Source organism: Chroicocephalus ridibundus, chromosome Z (assembly GCF_963924245.1).
Source record: "Chroicocephalus ridibundus chromosome Z, bChrRid1.1, whole genome shotgun sequence".
Taxonomy (NCBI): Eukaryota; Metazoa; Chordata; class Aves; order Charadriiformes; family Laridae; genus Chroicocephalus; species Chroicocephalus ridibundus.
This window is the reverse complement of record NC_086316.1, coordinates 41,866,340-41,878,694: the sequence shown is the minus strand read 5'-3', so window position 1 is coordinate 41,878,694 and position 12,355 is coordinate 41,866,340. Positions and strand designations below refer to the sequence as shown.

The window sequence follows — 12,355 nt, the reverse complement described above, 5'->3', positions numbered from 1 at the left end:
TAGCTCACTGCACCCATAGACAGGGGCTCCCAGACCACAGCTTCAGTGAATGTTCACTGGCAGTCTACCCAACAGCAACATCCATGTGTCCCTTAGTTTGAGTTTGGTGAAGGCAAGTGGGCAGTGAGAAATGTCAAAGATTTGCAGATTTGGATCGAGTCAAAAAGCTTGTGAGCCACGGCCATAAACTGCACCCGGACAGGTGGAGAGCCCATCCAGCTCCCAAGCACTAATGTCCTGTTCCCAGCAGCATGCTCTGAATCAGCATTTTAAATGTCAGTGTGCTTTGTGGGGATCTTCACAACTTACTTCTGCTTGCACAGCAGAATCCTTTTCCGTGGTAATACACACTCCCAAAATAACACAAAGAACACCTGGGGAGCAGTTGCTAGCAACACATAGATTCATTTTGTCACCAAGCAAGCAGGTTAATTTCTGGCAAAAATAGCCAGCTCATCACAGCAGGATGGTATCAAGCCGTCTACACATGCTCATTATCCTGTTCAAAATCCACCTCCAAAATGTCATTTTCCATCCTTGTGTAACTGGATCTGATATGAGTGACAACTGGCAATATTAACAGTATGTGTCAGAATTAACATACACTAATGTACACATTTCACCAATGTTAATTCTCAGTTAGAATAATCCCAGACTGAAGTACAGTGAGTAACTTCTGGGGTCTAGAAACAACGTGTGAAAGTGTCCACATTAGCATTTATATTTCTTGCCAAAGAACTAGAGACTGGTCTAGGAAAGATCACTCACTGTAGGAGGCTGCTGAGTCTTCTTCCCAAGATTTTTAGAAGAGGACAGAGACAGATATTCGGGTGATAGTCTGTACCTTGTCTGATAAAGTTGAGTCTTCCCCTAGTTATTGAATTCAACACGGTATTTCCTTGTAGCACAGTGGCTTTTGTGTAATCACAAATGATAAATGAAAAAGCAAACATATTTTCCCTTTGATTTTACTTTTAATGCTTCCTTTAATGCACTCTTTTAATGCCTTTTGTTGCACAATGCAATTGCACAAGATTTGACTTTAAAAAAATCTTACGGAAATATGGCTTATTTGCTTTCTTGCGATAGAGGTCAGACAGTTCAATCTTGCAGTACTGAAGTGCGTTCTTTGGCTCAGCTGTAAGGCATTTATCCCCATCTGCACAGTGACTCGACTCCAGCAAGCTTTCTTTACTTGGCAGAATGCTTCTTGACTATCTCAAGGTACTCCTTCACATCATCAGGAGATCCCAAGACGACAGGCACTCTTTGGTGGATATCCTCAGGCACTATATCTAGTATTGCTTGATGCCCGGTTGTTGCTATTCCCCCAGCCTTCTCAATAACAAAAGCCATAGGATTGCATTCGTAGAGCAGTCTCAGCTAGAAGACAGAAATCAAACTGGCAAGGGTCAGCACAGGCAATGCTGAGAATCATGAAGTGTAAATATATTTGGCATTTGATTTTAAACCAATCAACACTCCAGGTACTTCATATTTTATATAAACTTGGACTCAAGAATGAAACTGTGTGTATTTTTCTTTTAAACAAAATACAGTGAATGCTGGATTTGCCCGATTGGAGTGCTTTCTCCATAGCTCATGTTTGCATTGGGCTCTTTACACAGAGATAAAGCTCATATGTAAGACACAGCCTTCAACAAGGCAGCAGACCACATAGGCCTGTGTGAAAAGAAAAGAAAACACTGACCCTGAGTGTGCCATTCGGTTTCTCTAATGAATAACTGCATCTTATCTGCAACCTGAAGCAATAATTTACGGACAATTACAAAACAGATGAAAGGTCTCTGCTGAATAAACAGTCCCCTTGTCATCCTGTAAGTGTGTAATCTTCCCTGACTGACCATTGTCCTGGCAGAGGCAGCCAGGCATAGTTCCTCCAGATCAGGCAGTGTTACCAAGTACAAGATGAAGATGGGTTTCTCTTTGGCAGAGCTTCTCGTAAGGGGGGCACTACATTTAGGCTTCTTATATACTAGCTTGTAACAGGAATCTCGAGGTAATGTGGGTTGTTCACTTTGCCTTGTAATGTTTCTTTTGGTAGGGGCCAGCATGGTTTGGGCTGAGATGTACAGAGAAGCCTGTTTGAACAGCACATCCCTTGGACATTCTGTATTCTGAACATGTTTGGGGACCAGTGCTGTTTAACATCTTTGTCGGTGACATGGGCAGTGGGATTGAGTGCACCCTCAGCAAGTTTGCTGACGACACCACGCTGTGTGGCACGATCGACACAGTGAAGGGAAGGGATGCCATCCAGAGGGACCTGGACAGGCTTGAGAGGTGGGCCTGTGCGAACCTCATGAAGTTCAACCAGGCCAAGTGCAAGGTCCTGCACATGGGTCATGGCAATCCCAGGCACAAATACAGACTGGGTGGAGAATGGCTTGAGAGCAGCCCTGAGGAGAAGGACTTGGGGGTTCTGCTGGGTGAGAAACTCAACATGAGCCGGCAATATGCGCTTGCAGCCCAGAAAGCCAACCATATCCTGGGCTGCATCAAAAGAAGCATGGCCAGCAGGTTGAGGGAGGTGATTCTGCCCCTCTACTCTGCTCTTGTCAGACCCCACCTGGAGTACTGCATCCAGCTCTGGAGTCAGCACAAGAAGGACATGGACCTGTTGGAACAGATCCAGCAGAGGGCCATGAATATGATCAGAGGGCTGGAGCACCTCTCCTATGAGGACAGGCTGAGACAGTTGGGGTTGTTCAGCCTGGAGAAGAGAAGGCTCCAAGGAGATCCAAGGCCTTCTAGTACCTAAGGGGGGCCTACAGGAGAGATGGGGAGGGGCTCTTTATCAAGGAGTGTAGCTACAGGACGAGGGGTAACAGTTTCAAACTGAAGGAGGGAAGATTTAGATTGGATATTAGGAAGAAATTATTTACGGTAAGGTTGGTGAGGCACTGGAACAGGTTGCCCAGAGAAGCTGTGGGTGCCCCATCCCTGGAAGTGTGCAAGGCCAGGCTGGATGGGGCTTTGAGCAGCCTGGTCTAGTGGGAGGTGTCCCTGCCCAGGGCAGGGGGGTACGAACTAGGTGATCTTTAAGGTCCCTTCCAACCCAAACCATTCTATGATTCTATAATACAGAGAAGTCAGTGCAGTTGAAACAGGTTACCAGCGTCCCTAAAATAGGTGTCTGACAACAGGCTGCTGTCACTCGTGACAGTGTGCAAGGCGTGACCATACCCACCCACCAGAGGTGCAAGCTGTAAAACACATGTTCTGCAATCGAAATACTGATCTGTGATACTGAAATATCTAGATAATGCAACATTTTCTACAATTGGGCTTGTTCAGGTTTACCTTTCCTTTGGGACTTTTGGAGTTAGCAGGATACAGAAAAATTCCTCCATATACCAGCGTGCGATGCACATCAGCCACCATAGATCCTATGTACCTCCCACCATAAGGCGAACTGCCATCCTACAGAAAGACATTTAAATAAATGCAACTTTTGAGCACACCGGGTTAATATTTTTTTTTCTTTTCCCTGTCTTAGTAGTCCTAACATCTCACTCCTCCATATTGTTTCATTGATAATATTCAAAGTAGTTTGGGAGAAAATTTCAGTTTCATCCTCATTTTCTAGGGAAATCCAAGGAAAAGAACTGACAGAAGACTTCAGGATAGGTAAGTGGTAGTGCCAATAACAAAAAATGCATCCCAGCTCTCCATCAGTGATCTAACCCTTGGAGAATACTGTATTTCCAGCAGCAAAAAGATCAAATGCTAGGAATTGATGTTGGGGTTTTTTCTTTTGTAGTAGCAAAAAGTATGAAGGAGCAAAACAAGTGATCTTTCTTACTTCTTCTACCCATTTTTGACAGCTTCTAAAACTTTTTGGTAAGAAAAAGTTAATATTTGACTACTGATATTACTTCCTTACTATACTCCAGAGAGTACATTTTAATATCTAAATAAACAATACCTTAAGTCTGGCAAGGTGCCGGAAGAAAACACCTCAAAGCAAGATCATGAAGTCAAGAAGGGATATGAACACCTAACAATAGTAGATGTTTACACTTTGTTGTCCATGTAATAACTCCAATGATGACAGGTGTAAGGCATGAGAACAGACATGATTTTTACGGGCACTCCTTAGAGCTTCAGGCCTCCTGACCCCAGGAAGCTGCACAACCACAAAGTGGACCGTGAAACTACAATAGCTTTTGAAGCGACAGGCCCCCTCAGGACCCAGCTTGTGTTAACCACTGAGCAATGACCCACTGCCGTCCCCGCTCAGCTCTCCACCTACTCAGACGCTGCAATGAGGAAGCAGCAATCTAACACATGTCCATCAAGTTTCTTCATCACCAGATGAGACCTCCTCTCTACTTGACTACCAAATGCCCAGTTTTGCCTCTAGTACCATTACTGAGGCCCCCTAGCCAAGAAGGAAGATTAAAAAAAAAAAAAATAGGAAAGGAAAAAAAATAAAAGAGGTGCAGTGCAGCACTGAAGGATGGTGAAATAACTGGTCACATCAACTGCTGTGGTAATTATCAGTCCTACATGAAGACATATTTTAAATAAACAGGAAAGGAAAACAAGCTCTAAACAGTGCATGAGACAATGACTGATCACAAAGTTGGAAATTATGATGTTGCTTGTCATCAGAAAGTTTCTCTGAAACGTGATCTTTTACCTCAGGGAATTTCTTCTTTTTGAGATACTCTGTGACTGCAGGATCGAAGTATTTAGCATAGCCTTCATTGAGACTGTAGATATTTCCCTTCTTTTTGATTTTCACATCCCTATCCACCAAAATGAATTCTCCAATTGCCTAACAATAAGAAATTAAAACAATTTGTTAACATTAATTGCTAATTTATTTACAAACTGAGGCAAAAACCAACCATACACACAATTTAGGAAAAATTTACTAGTGCTTTCTTTAATAACTTGGTACCTACAAAGAAGTGGTATTTGCAGTCTAGATGGAAAGTGTTTTGTTTATCCATAAAATACAGACAGAGCATGAATCCTGGTGCCATGCAAGCTTCTTCACACTACCATTCCCAGCTGTCTATCACTTTTCTATGCCAAAAAAGGCTGTTGCCTGTAAATTTATTTAGCTCTCCACTCTTTTGCCAGACTTACAATAAAGGCACAGCTCTGAGGAGTTTGGAAACTGAGAGTGACAGTTGAATCAATGCATAAACATCTTCAAATAACTGTAGATATTAATAAATTCCAGTTCATCTTAGCTTGGGCTGACTGGAAGCCTGGAGTCAAGAGAGCCAATCTCTGTAACCAAAGGCTGGTCTGTTTAGTTTTCACTAAAGTAAATTTCAAGGTTAGGGCTAAAAATAAACAACATGCATGCATCCTCGAAGCTAAATCTGCTGTCTGAATATAGACAAAAATACATGCAGCTACTTAAGCTGTCACTTAGCAGGGAGCACCAAATTATATTTCCTCATGCTTGACCACTGCAGGTTCTAAAAATTTAATACTGTCAGGTGGCAGAGCCTGATTACAGGTCACTAAGGCAAACTAATTTCTGCCAGGATCAATATGACTTTTATTTTAAAACTCATATAGTCAATGCATGCTAGAACGTCAAATGCACCCACACACACATCACTTACTCTTTTACACACCATGGTGGGATCTGAAAACACAGAAGGTGGTTAAATATTTCTGCTTCTCTGGTTTACTAATGTCCTAGCATTAAGGAAAAGACAAACAAGTCTTAAAGAGCATTCTGCATTGCAGAAAACAGCTCATTTTAAATATCACACCGTTTAGCAAAAGCTGTATATTTGCTTCACTGACGTGGCAGCTGTCTTCCTGTTGTTGAATCACACATAGCACTGCTGCAGCTGGCAGGCAAAACGCAAAAATCTCTTGACATTATTGCTGATGGGTTATTAAGTATACTTCATGTCTCCACGTTAGCTTGAAAATTGCTCCTTTGTTCGATTTTTTTGGAGACAAACAGTTCTTACAAACAGTACCTTGTTATCCCTAATAAAGAAACAAATAAACAGAAGACATTCTCACCGGATCCAGCATGAAACAGTTGACGCCTCCAGCAGAAGTGGCCAGTACCAGCATTGTGGCACTCCCATAGAGAGCATAACCAGCTGCCACAATATTACGCCCAGGTTGTAAAGCATCTTTCCCAGAAGGTTCGCCAGGGGACATCTAGGATAAGAAGGAGTATAGTCAATTTTACTTCATTTCTATAGTTTGTACATAACTGGACTCTTTGGGATAGGGACAGTCTTCTACTCCATATCCATGCATGAGGTGACACAAACGTTTCCATGATCCACAACTGAGATTCCTACTGGATGCACTAATACAAATTATACAGAGGAGACAAACACATTGATCTAGAATTACCTTGTATAAGCCTAGTTGGAATGCAGGAAGCAGGAAAGGATTAAAGAGATAATATAGAGCTGTGTACCTCCTTGTTAGGTGACGATGAACATAGCTCGGAGGAAAACTCCAGGGCACAGTTAAAAAGCAAGCAATGAAATATGACGCACAGAGTTCACAACTGATTGAGTACTTGGGATTTTTTGTTTTCTTTTGCTTCACACAAAAATGAAGTTGCTTTGAGATGTATGACAACATACAAAAGATGATTAAAATGGACAGTTGGGTGTGTTTTATCTGACTTACTTTTTCCCCCATCTTGTGACATGTAAATCCAGTATTTCAAGCTCCTTCAGACAAGGCTTCTGCCTTTCAGAGTGAATTAAGACACTTCAAATGCACATGCCATGTTTCAACTCTGGTTTGTGTTTGAAGCCTGTCCTCAGGCTAACAGGACTGTTTAGTACAGAGAACAAGAAAACCTGAAAGCACATTCCCCAAGTAGATGACAACCGTGTGGTATTTTGTCTCAACACAAATATTCGTGAAAACTTGAGACATGATTTGTTTGTAAGGGGTAACTCCTTTAGCTGGCTAATTAAGTATCAGCCAGCCTTCCATGTACATATAGGTGCCTCATCTTCTAAGAGACTAATGTAAATCCCTCACAAATGTCTGTGAAATAGCAGATTTAACTTAAAGCTGGTCCTGAAAGTTTCTTTCACAAACATGCTTAGTTAGGTTTTATTAAGTCCTCACATGCAATTTTATTTCATCAAAAGGTGCACAATAGTATTTTTCCCTGTCTTACATGAAAGCATTTTACCTTTCTATAGATGGCAAAGATGGTCCCAATGGAAACAAGACAGTCAATGTTCGATGAGCCATCTAGAGGGTCTATGCAGACTATGTATTTACCCTAGAAAATACAAAAGAGGGAACAACTAGGTTAATGACATTATTTGTCCACTCCCGCCAAATAAGAATGCTTTAGTAGGTAAATTTGCTCAGAGATTTTAAAAGCAATGTAAGATAAAAGGCTTTTATAGATTATGAAGGAACTGAATTCAATGTTAGAAATTTGTTGGCACAGATTTCATTCTTGATTACAACTGTGTGATTCACCACAGTAGTAGCTGGGAAATCTTTAAAGTAAATAATAGATGATGACATGGGAAATATGAAGTTTTCATACACAATTTTTAATATTAAAAAAAGACAACGCTTTTTAATTATTAGTTTAACTTCATTTATTTAATTAATGCTGATACATTTTGATAGATATCCTGTAACATCTACCATCTAGGCTACACTTTCTTGTCTCTAATAAAATGGTTTTCTGAGTTATAAGGAAAAAGGCAAATGAAGATGATCAGCCTTTTTCATGTACAGGTAAAATTAGAGACAATAAAAAGACCTTTCACACCTGATGTTCATAAGCTATACATTTCACTTTATCTGTGCTCTAAATGGACAGATGGTCAGAAATTACCTTAGCCAATCTGTGGTCTTATCCTGGATTTTGAGAGGTTTTCCTCCCCAAAAAAGAATGGTCCCCACCTATCGCTGTATTAAGGATTCCTGAAGGTACAGGAAATTGCCAGTACAGGAAAAACAGCTGAATTATCTGTACCTTTTAAATAGCTTGTTTTCCTCTTATTTTAGCCACAGTCATTTTAATAATCATGTGTACTAACAGTGGGTGTTTATTCGCTTTTCGTTTGATTTCACCCTGCATGCCAGAAACTTAAATTTAAGTCCTGCAATGCTCTACTCTGCAGGTAGGAATTCTGTGTAGAAATTCTGATAAAAACACCATATTAGCTCACATTGATTTTAGAAAAGCATTAACAGTGTGCCTTCCTCAGTGATCTTTGAGGAACTAAAACCATATTTGTTCAGATCTAAAGCAATCTTTGTTCACCCAATGCCTATAAAATCAACTGTGAAGATTTCTCAACAGGGAAAGAGAGAACTGCTTTGACAAAGCAAACATTATTATACTTTCTAAATTATGTTTTAGTTGTTTGCTTTCATTAAATTTTTACTCAGATTTTTACCTGATCACACCAAAATATTAGCTAGGAAAAAGGAACAATGAATAATAATTAAGTAATTTTTTGTTGTTGTTGCATTGTTGCTAAGTCTTTCACCGGCTTCAAGGAGAATTTGCATGAATTGAAGAACTCGAGATTTGACCCGCACAGAACAGCTCCTCAGTGTCCTTCTGACAAAGCTACTTTACAAAAGTGCTTGACTAACTCAGAGCATAGAACCAGAGATTTGATGGGACAAACAAGAAATAAGTTTCCTCCACAATTAGGAAATGGTGGGAAAAAAAGAAGGTGGGGAGGAACAACAGAGAAAAAACAAAACAAAACACAACATCAGTCTTGACAGCCAAAATACCAGAAAGGACAAATGTTGACTGGCAGTCTTTCCACCTGGCCCCCATCCCCCTTCTTTTGCCAGTATAGAAAAGTACATGTTTTCTGAAATTTGTAGCTCATTTTCAGTTTCTCAAATCTGAAGCAATACACCTGCAAAGGCTGATTTGAAATCAAGCAAGAAGAACCTTTACAGCTACTAACCTGCTTCTCCGTTTCCACTATCACAGCATCTTTGTTTTCTTCTGACACAATAACGCATGTACTGAAGGATGACTTGAGCATGTTAATCACCAGGTCATTGGAAAGGAGGTCCAACTTCTTTACTTGATCTCCTGTCACATTTGTAGACCCAGCAATTCCATAGCTAGAGCAATGGCAAGAGAGAGCATTTTGTGAGACTGGGGCACTACGTCTTCCAAAGTGCCATGTTCCTGGCAACTTCATGCTTGTAAAATGTCTTGTAAAACAAACGCTTTTCAATGATAACTCAGTTCTCTAAGCCTGTTTTTTATTTACTGACCAGTGGATTCTTGCTGAGATGTGCTGTGGTGGCAAATCTAGAAGACATGGAACGTGAGGAACGCAAAACAAGCAATCACCTTTCAATAGTCCATAAACTATAGGCAAACATAGCCAGAGCAGCTGTGAAAGCTGCGTTACAATAATTGTGTTATTTTATGAGCTCTTACCTTTAAGACCTAAATACTTCCCCTGAATCCTAGGCTCCAATATTAGAGCTGCATACCCTAAAACCTAAGACTTCATTAGAAAACTTACATTTAAAAAGTAACAATGAATATGACGACACTAGTTACGCTATAACTTCCTATGTAATTTGCTCCTGATGTACAAATTGCAGTAGAAACACTTTGCTCACAGATAAATCAATATTTTTATGGTTCAGTGTTTTCAGGTTTGATTTTAAGTAGTAAACATTTCCTTGGGAATAAAACTAAGAATTACAAATCGAAACATAAATAAAACCCTGCCATCTAATCAGAATCAAGTCATCTGGCATCCGGAAGTACCAGGAGACCTTGTGACAGGTGATTTCGAAAGCATGCAAAACAGAGAGGGGAAGTTTAGCTCTAGGAAGAGAAAAACAATAGCCAGCTCTGCACACTTTCAGAGGGCTCTTACGTACTTCAGCTACGATTCATTGATTAGGCTGAATACTGATATTTCAGGTTTTTGTAGTAACACTGAACCCACTACTTCGAATGTACTGCAATTCTTCAGTTTAATGCATGAGATTAAAAAAAAAGACCTGGCATAATTCTCTGTCTTTCTCTCTGATACAGAGGTTTGAACATTTTTCTGCAAGTGTGAAAGTGCTTTTAGGAAACAATATACTTTGAACACCATGCTTGAGAGCAGAGGCACAAGTCCTCATCCTCAGAGCAAAAACTGTTTGGCCAGCAGCTACAGCTCTCACACCTCGTCTCCTGGGAGGGGACTGCAGGGTGCCCTGCACAGAGCCTGCAGCTGGGAATGGGCTGTGGCTTATCCCGGTGTTCTGCACCCTGGCTGCTGAGCAGCACTGAGCATACAGCTGAGCCTGCGGATGATCCAAAGAAATGGGCCCTGGCAATCCCTACTTGTTCTCATTCCCTGATAGCCAAGCAAAATCCTACCACCGGTTATAAAATGCAGTCCCACAATGGGAGAGGTACTGCTCAAGGAGGCTCACAAATATGAAGTTGGCTAGCCAGCACCGGTGGAGAGTCAAATCCAGTGCAGGATCATAAGGCAAAACCATCAGCGCAGGTATGGAACCTGTGGGCAGCAGTCAACTGACGCATGGGTAGGACACATACGGAATGGGACCTTAAAGTGTTACAAATCAGGTCACAGGTGGGAAACCCTGTACTTTACTGAGAGACACAGGGGGCACATGAAAGGGCTAGCACATAGTGATTAAAAAAGTATCACAGACATACAAAGTCTGAAGTCAAAGCAATGAAAAATAATTCAAACCTACACAAAGTGGAGGATTTTTATTCTCTCTTGCCATTCCTTCTATTTTATTAACTTCAGTCACTAAATTTTTCAGCTCTCTGATACATTTTGTAATAAATATTACTCTGTATTGCCAGAGGCTTTTTACATATTATATATTCCACTACATGGTTTGTAGGGGCAAATTCATTTTCCCTCTACTACATTTTCCATTAAGTAATGTAGCAGCCCATGTCTAAAGCCCTGATCAGCACACAGTTTGGCTTATCAACAATATGTAAAATACTTAGAGGGATTAGTTACCTACAACCAGTTTCACTTATTTAATATTTCAAGAGCTCTAATTTCCTTCAGATGCATCTCCACAGAAACTCCCCTCTGACTGGCTGACTAGAGACACTACTGTTCCTAACCAGTGCTGTTTCTAAAAGCCTTAGACATTCAAAGCTTCATAGAGAAACTCAAGTTGGTATGATGCAATATGAAAAAAAAAGCCACTGAATTTGATTAAATGCCTCATCGCATAGAATGGTGCTTTGATATTAAACTCCTGACTACAAATGAGCCAAAATGCAGCCATATTTTAACATGCTTTGTCTTTCAGTCTGTTCTTCTTGGTCTTCTCGTTCAAAGCACCCAAACCCACCAAGGGTTTGCATGAAGGTCTATCAGCAGCAGACATCTGTCAAAGACGGCATGCTTTGCATTATCAAAAAGTCATAGGATCCACTTCACTTGAGAAACTCAAGAGTCCAAGACCTTAAAAGAGTTAGTTACAGTTCTGTGCAAGGGTATGGGTGGATGCAACACCACTCACACGCCTTTCGGGTGACACCCCCCATCCCCATCCCCAAGACCCTGGAGGCTGCAGCATCCCCTGGACCCGCGTGGACGCGTGAAGGTGCGGGATGCTCCCGGCGCTCATCCCGGGACTTACAGGTTGGCGATTCCCGCTTTACGGACGGCAGTGGAGATGGCTTTGATGGCCGTGCAGAGGGAGTTGAGGAGTTGCGTGAACTCCCCGGTGCCTTTCGCCCGCCTGCCTTCCTCCATCACGAAGCGGGTCATGGTGATGACATTGGTGTCGAAAGCGGAGCGGTCCGTCATGGTGGCAGCGCGGCGAGAGTGGAGCCGCCGCCGCCGTCGCCGCCGCCACTAGCCCCCGCGGGGCGTGGCCTGGGCGTGGCCGGGGGCGGGGGGAGGCGGTGAGAGCCCGCCCCGGGCTCTCGCCACCTCCCCCCGCCCCGCCAACCCCGCATCACTTTTGGTCGGGGATGGAGATGAGGATGAGGAGAGGGGAAAACCCTGCAAACATCCTTTTTTTCACCAAAGCGTCTGTCCCCTCCATTGCGGGGGTGGGGGGACGGGTGGGGGGACGGGCGACGACGGCACACCCAATGCGTGAGTCAACTTGTATGCGAATGGCACAGAAAGCGAACCGAGACACAGGTCCCGGTGGCTCTTAGTGTTGGCCACGCTCACATGTCAGCGCTCATGCTGCCAAAAGCACGCCCCCAAAATTCAGAAGGTCGCTCTGTTTCACCGCATGATTGTGAAACTCCGAGTCTGGCGCGTGGGTTATGGTGAACTGAGCACAGAACCCACATAGCAAGGTTAGTGTCTCCTGCTTCACGGGAGTGCTCTTATTCTGACCC

At 42.3% G+C, this 12,355-nt stretch overlaps 1 protein-coding gene across 1 annotated transcript; it reads right to left on the bottom strand.

The window, feature by feature from the left end:
- Positions 1-381: 381 nt before the first annotated feature.
- On the bottom strand, positions 382-11,856 carry LOC134508862 (fructose-1,6-bisphosphatase 1). The gene is made up of 7 exons (XM_063320996.1): positions 11,638-11,856; positions 8,943-9,105; positions 7,178-7,270; positions 6,028-6,171; positions 4,667-4,804; positions 3,325-3,444; positions 382-1,383 (listed from the first exon to the last, which is right to left on the bottom strand). The coding sequence occupies exons 1-7, from the start codon at positions 11,805-11,807 to the stop codon at positions 1,192-1,194; spliced, it is 1,020 nt and encodes a 339-aa protein (XP_063177066.1). The 5' UTR covers positions 11,808-11,856; the 3' UTR covers positions 382-1,191.
- Between the last annotated feature and the right edge of the window lie 499 nt (positions 11,857-12,355).

Bases quoted from the DNA above. Each gene is read 5' to 3' on its own strand.
- LOC134508862 (XM_063320996.1), bottom strand. From the start codon at position 11,807: ATGACGGACCGCTCCGCTTTCGACACCAATGTCATCACCATGACCCGC. The intron at 6,172-7,177 runs GTAAAATGCTTT...TTCTTATCCTAG, and splicing joins TCTTTGCCATCTATAGAAAG to ATGTCCCCTGGCGAACCTTC. The intron at 4,805-6,027 runs GTGAGAATGTCT...TCTTATTGTTAG, and splicing joins ACTGTTTCATGCTGGATCCG to GCAATTGGAGAATTCATTTT.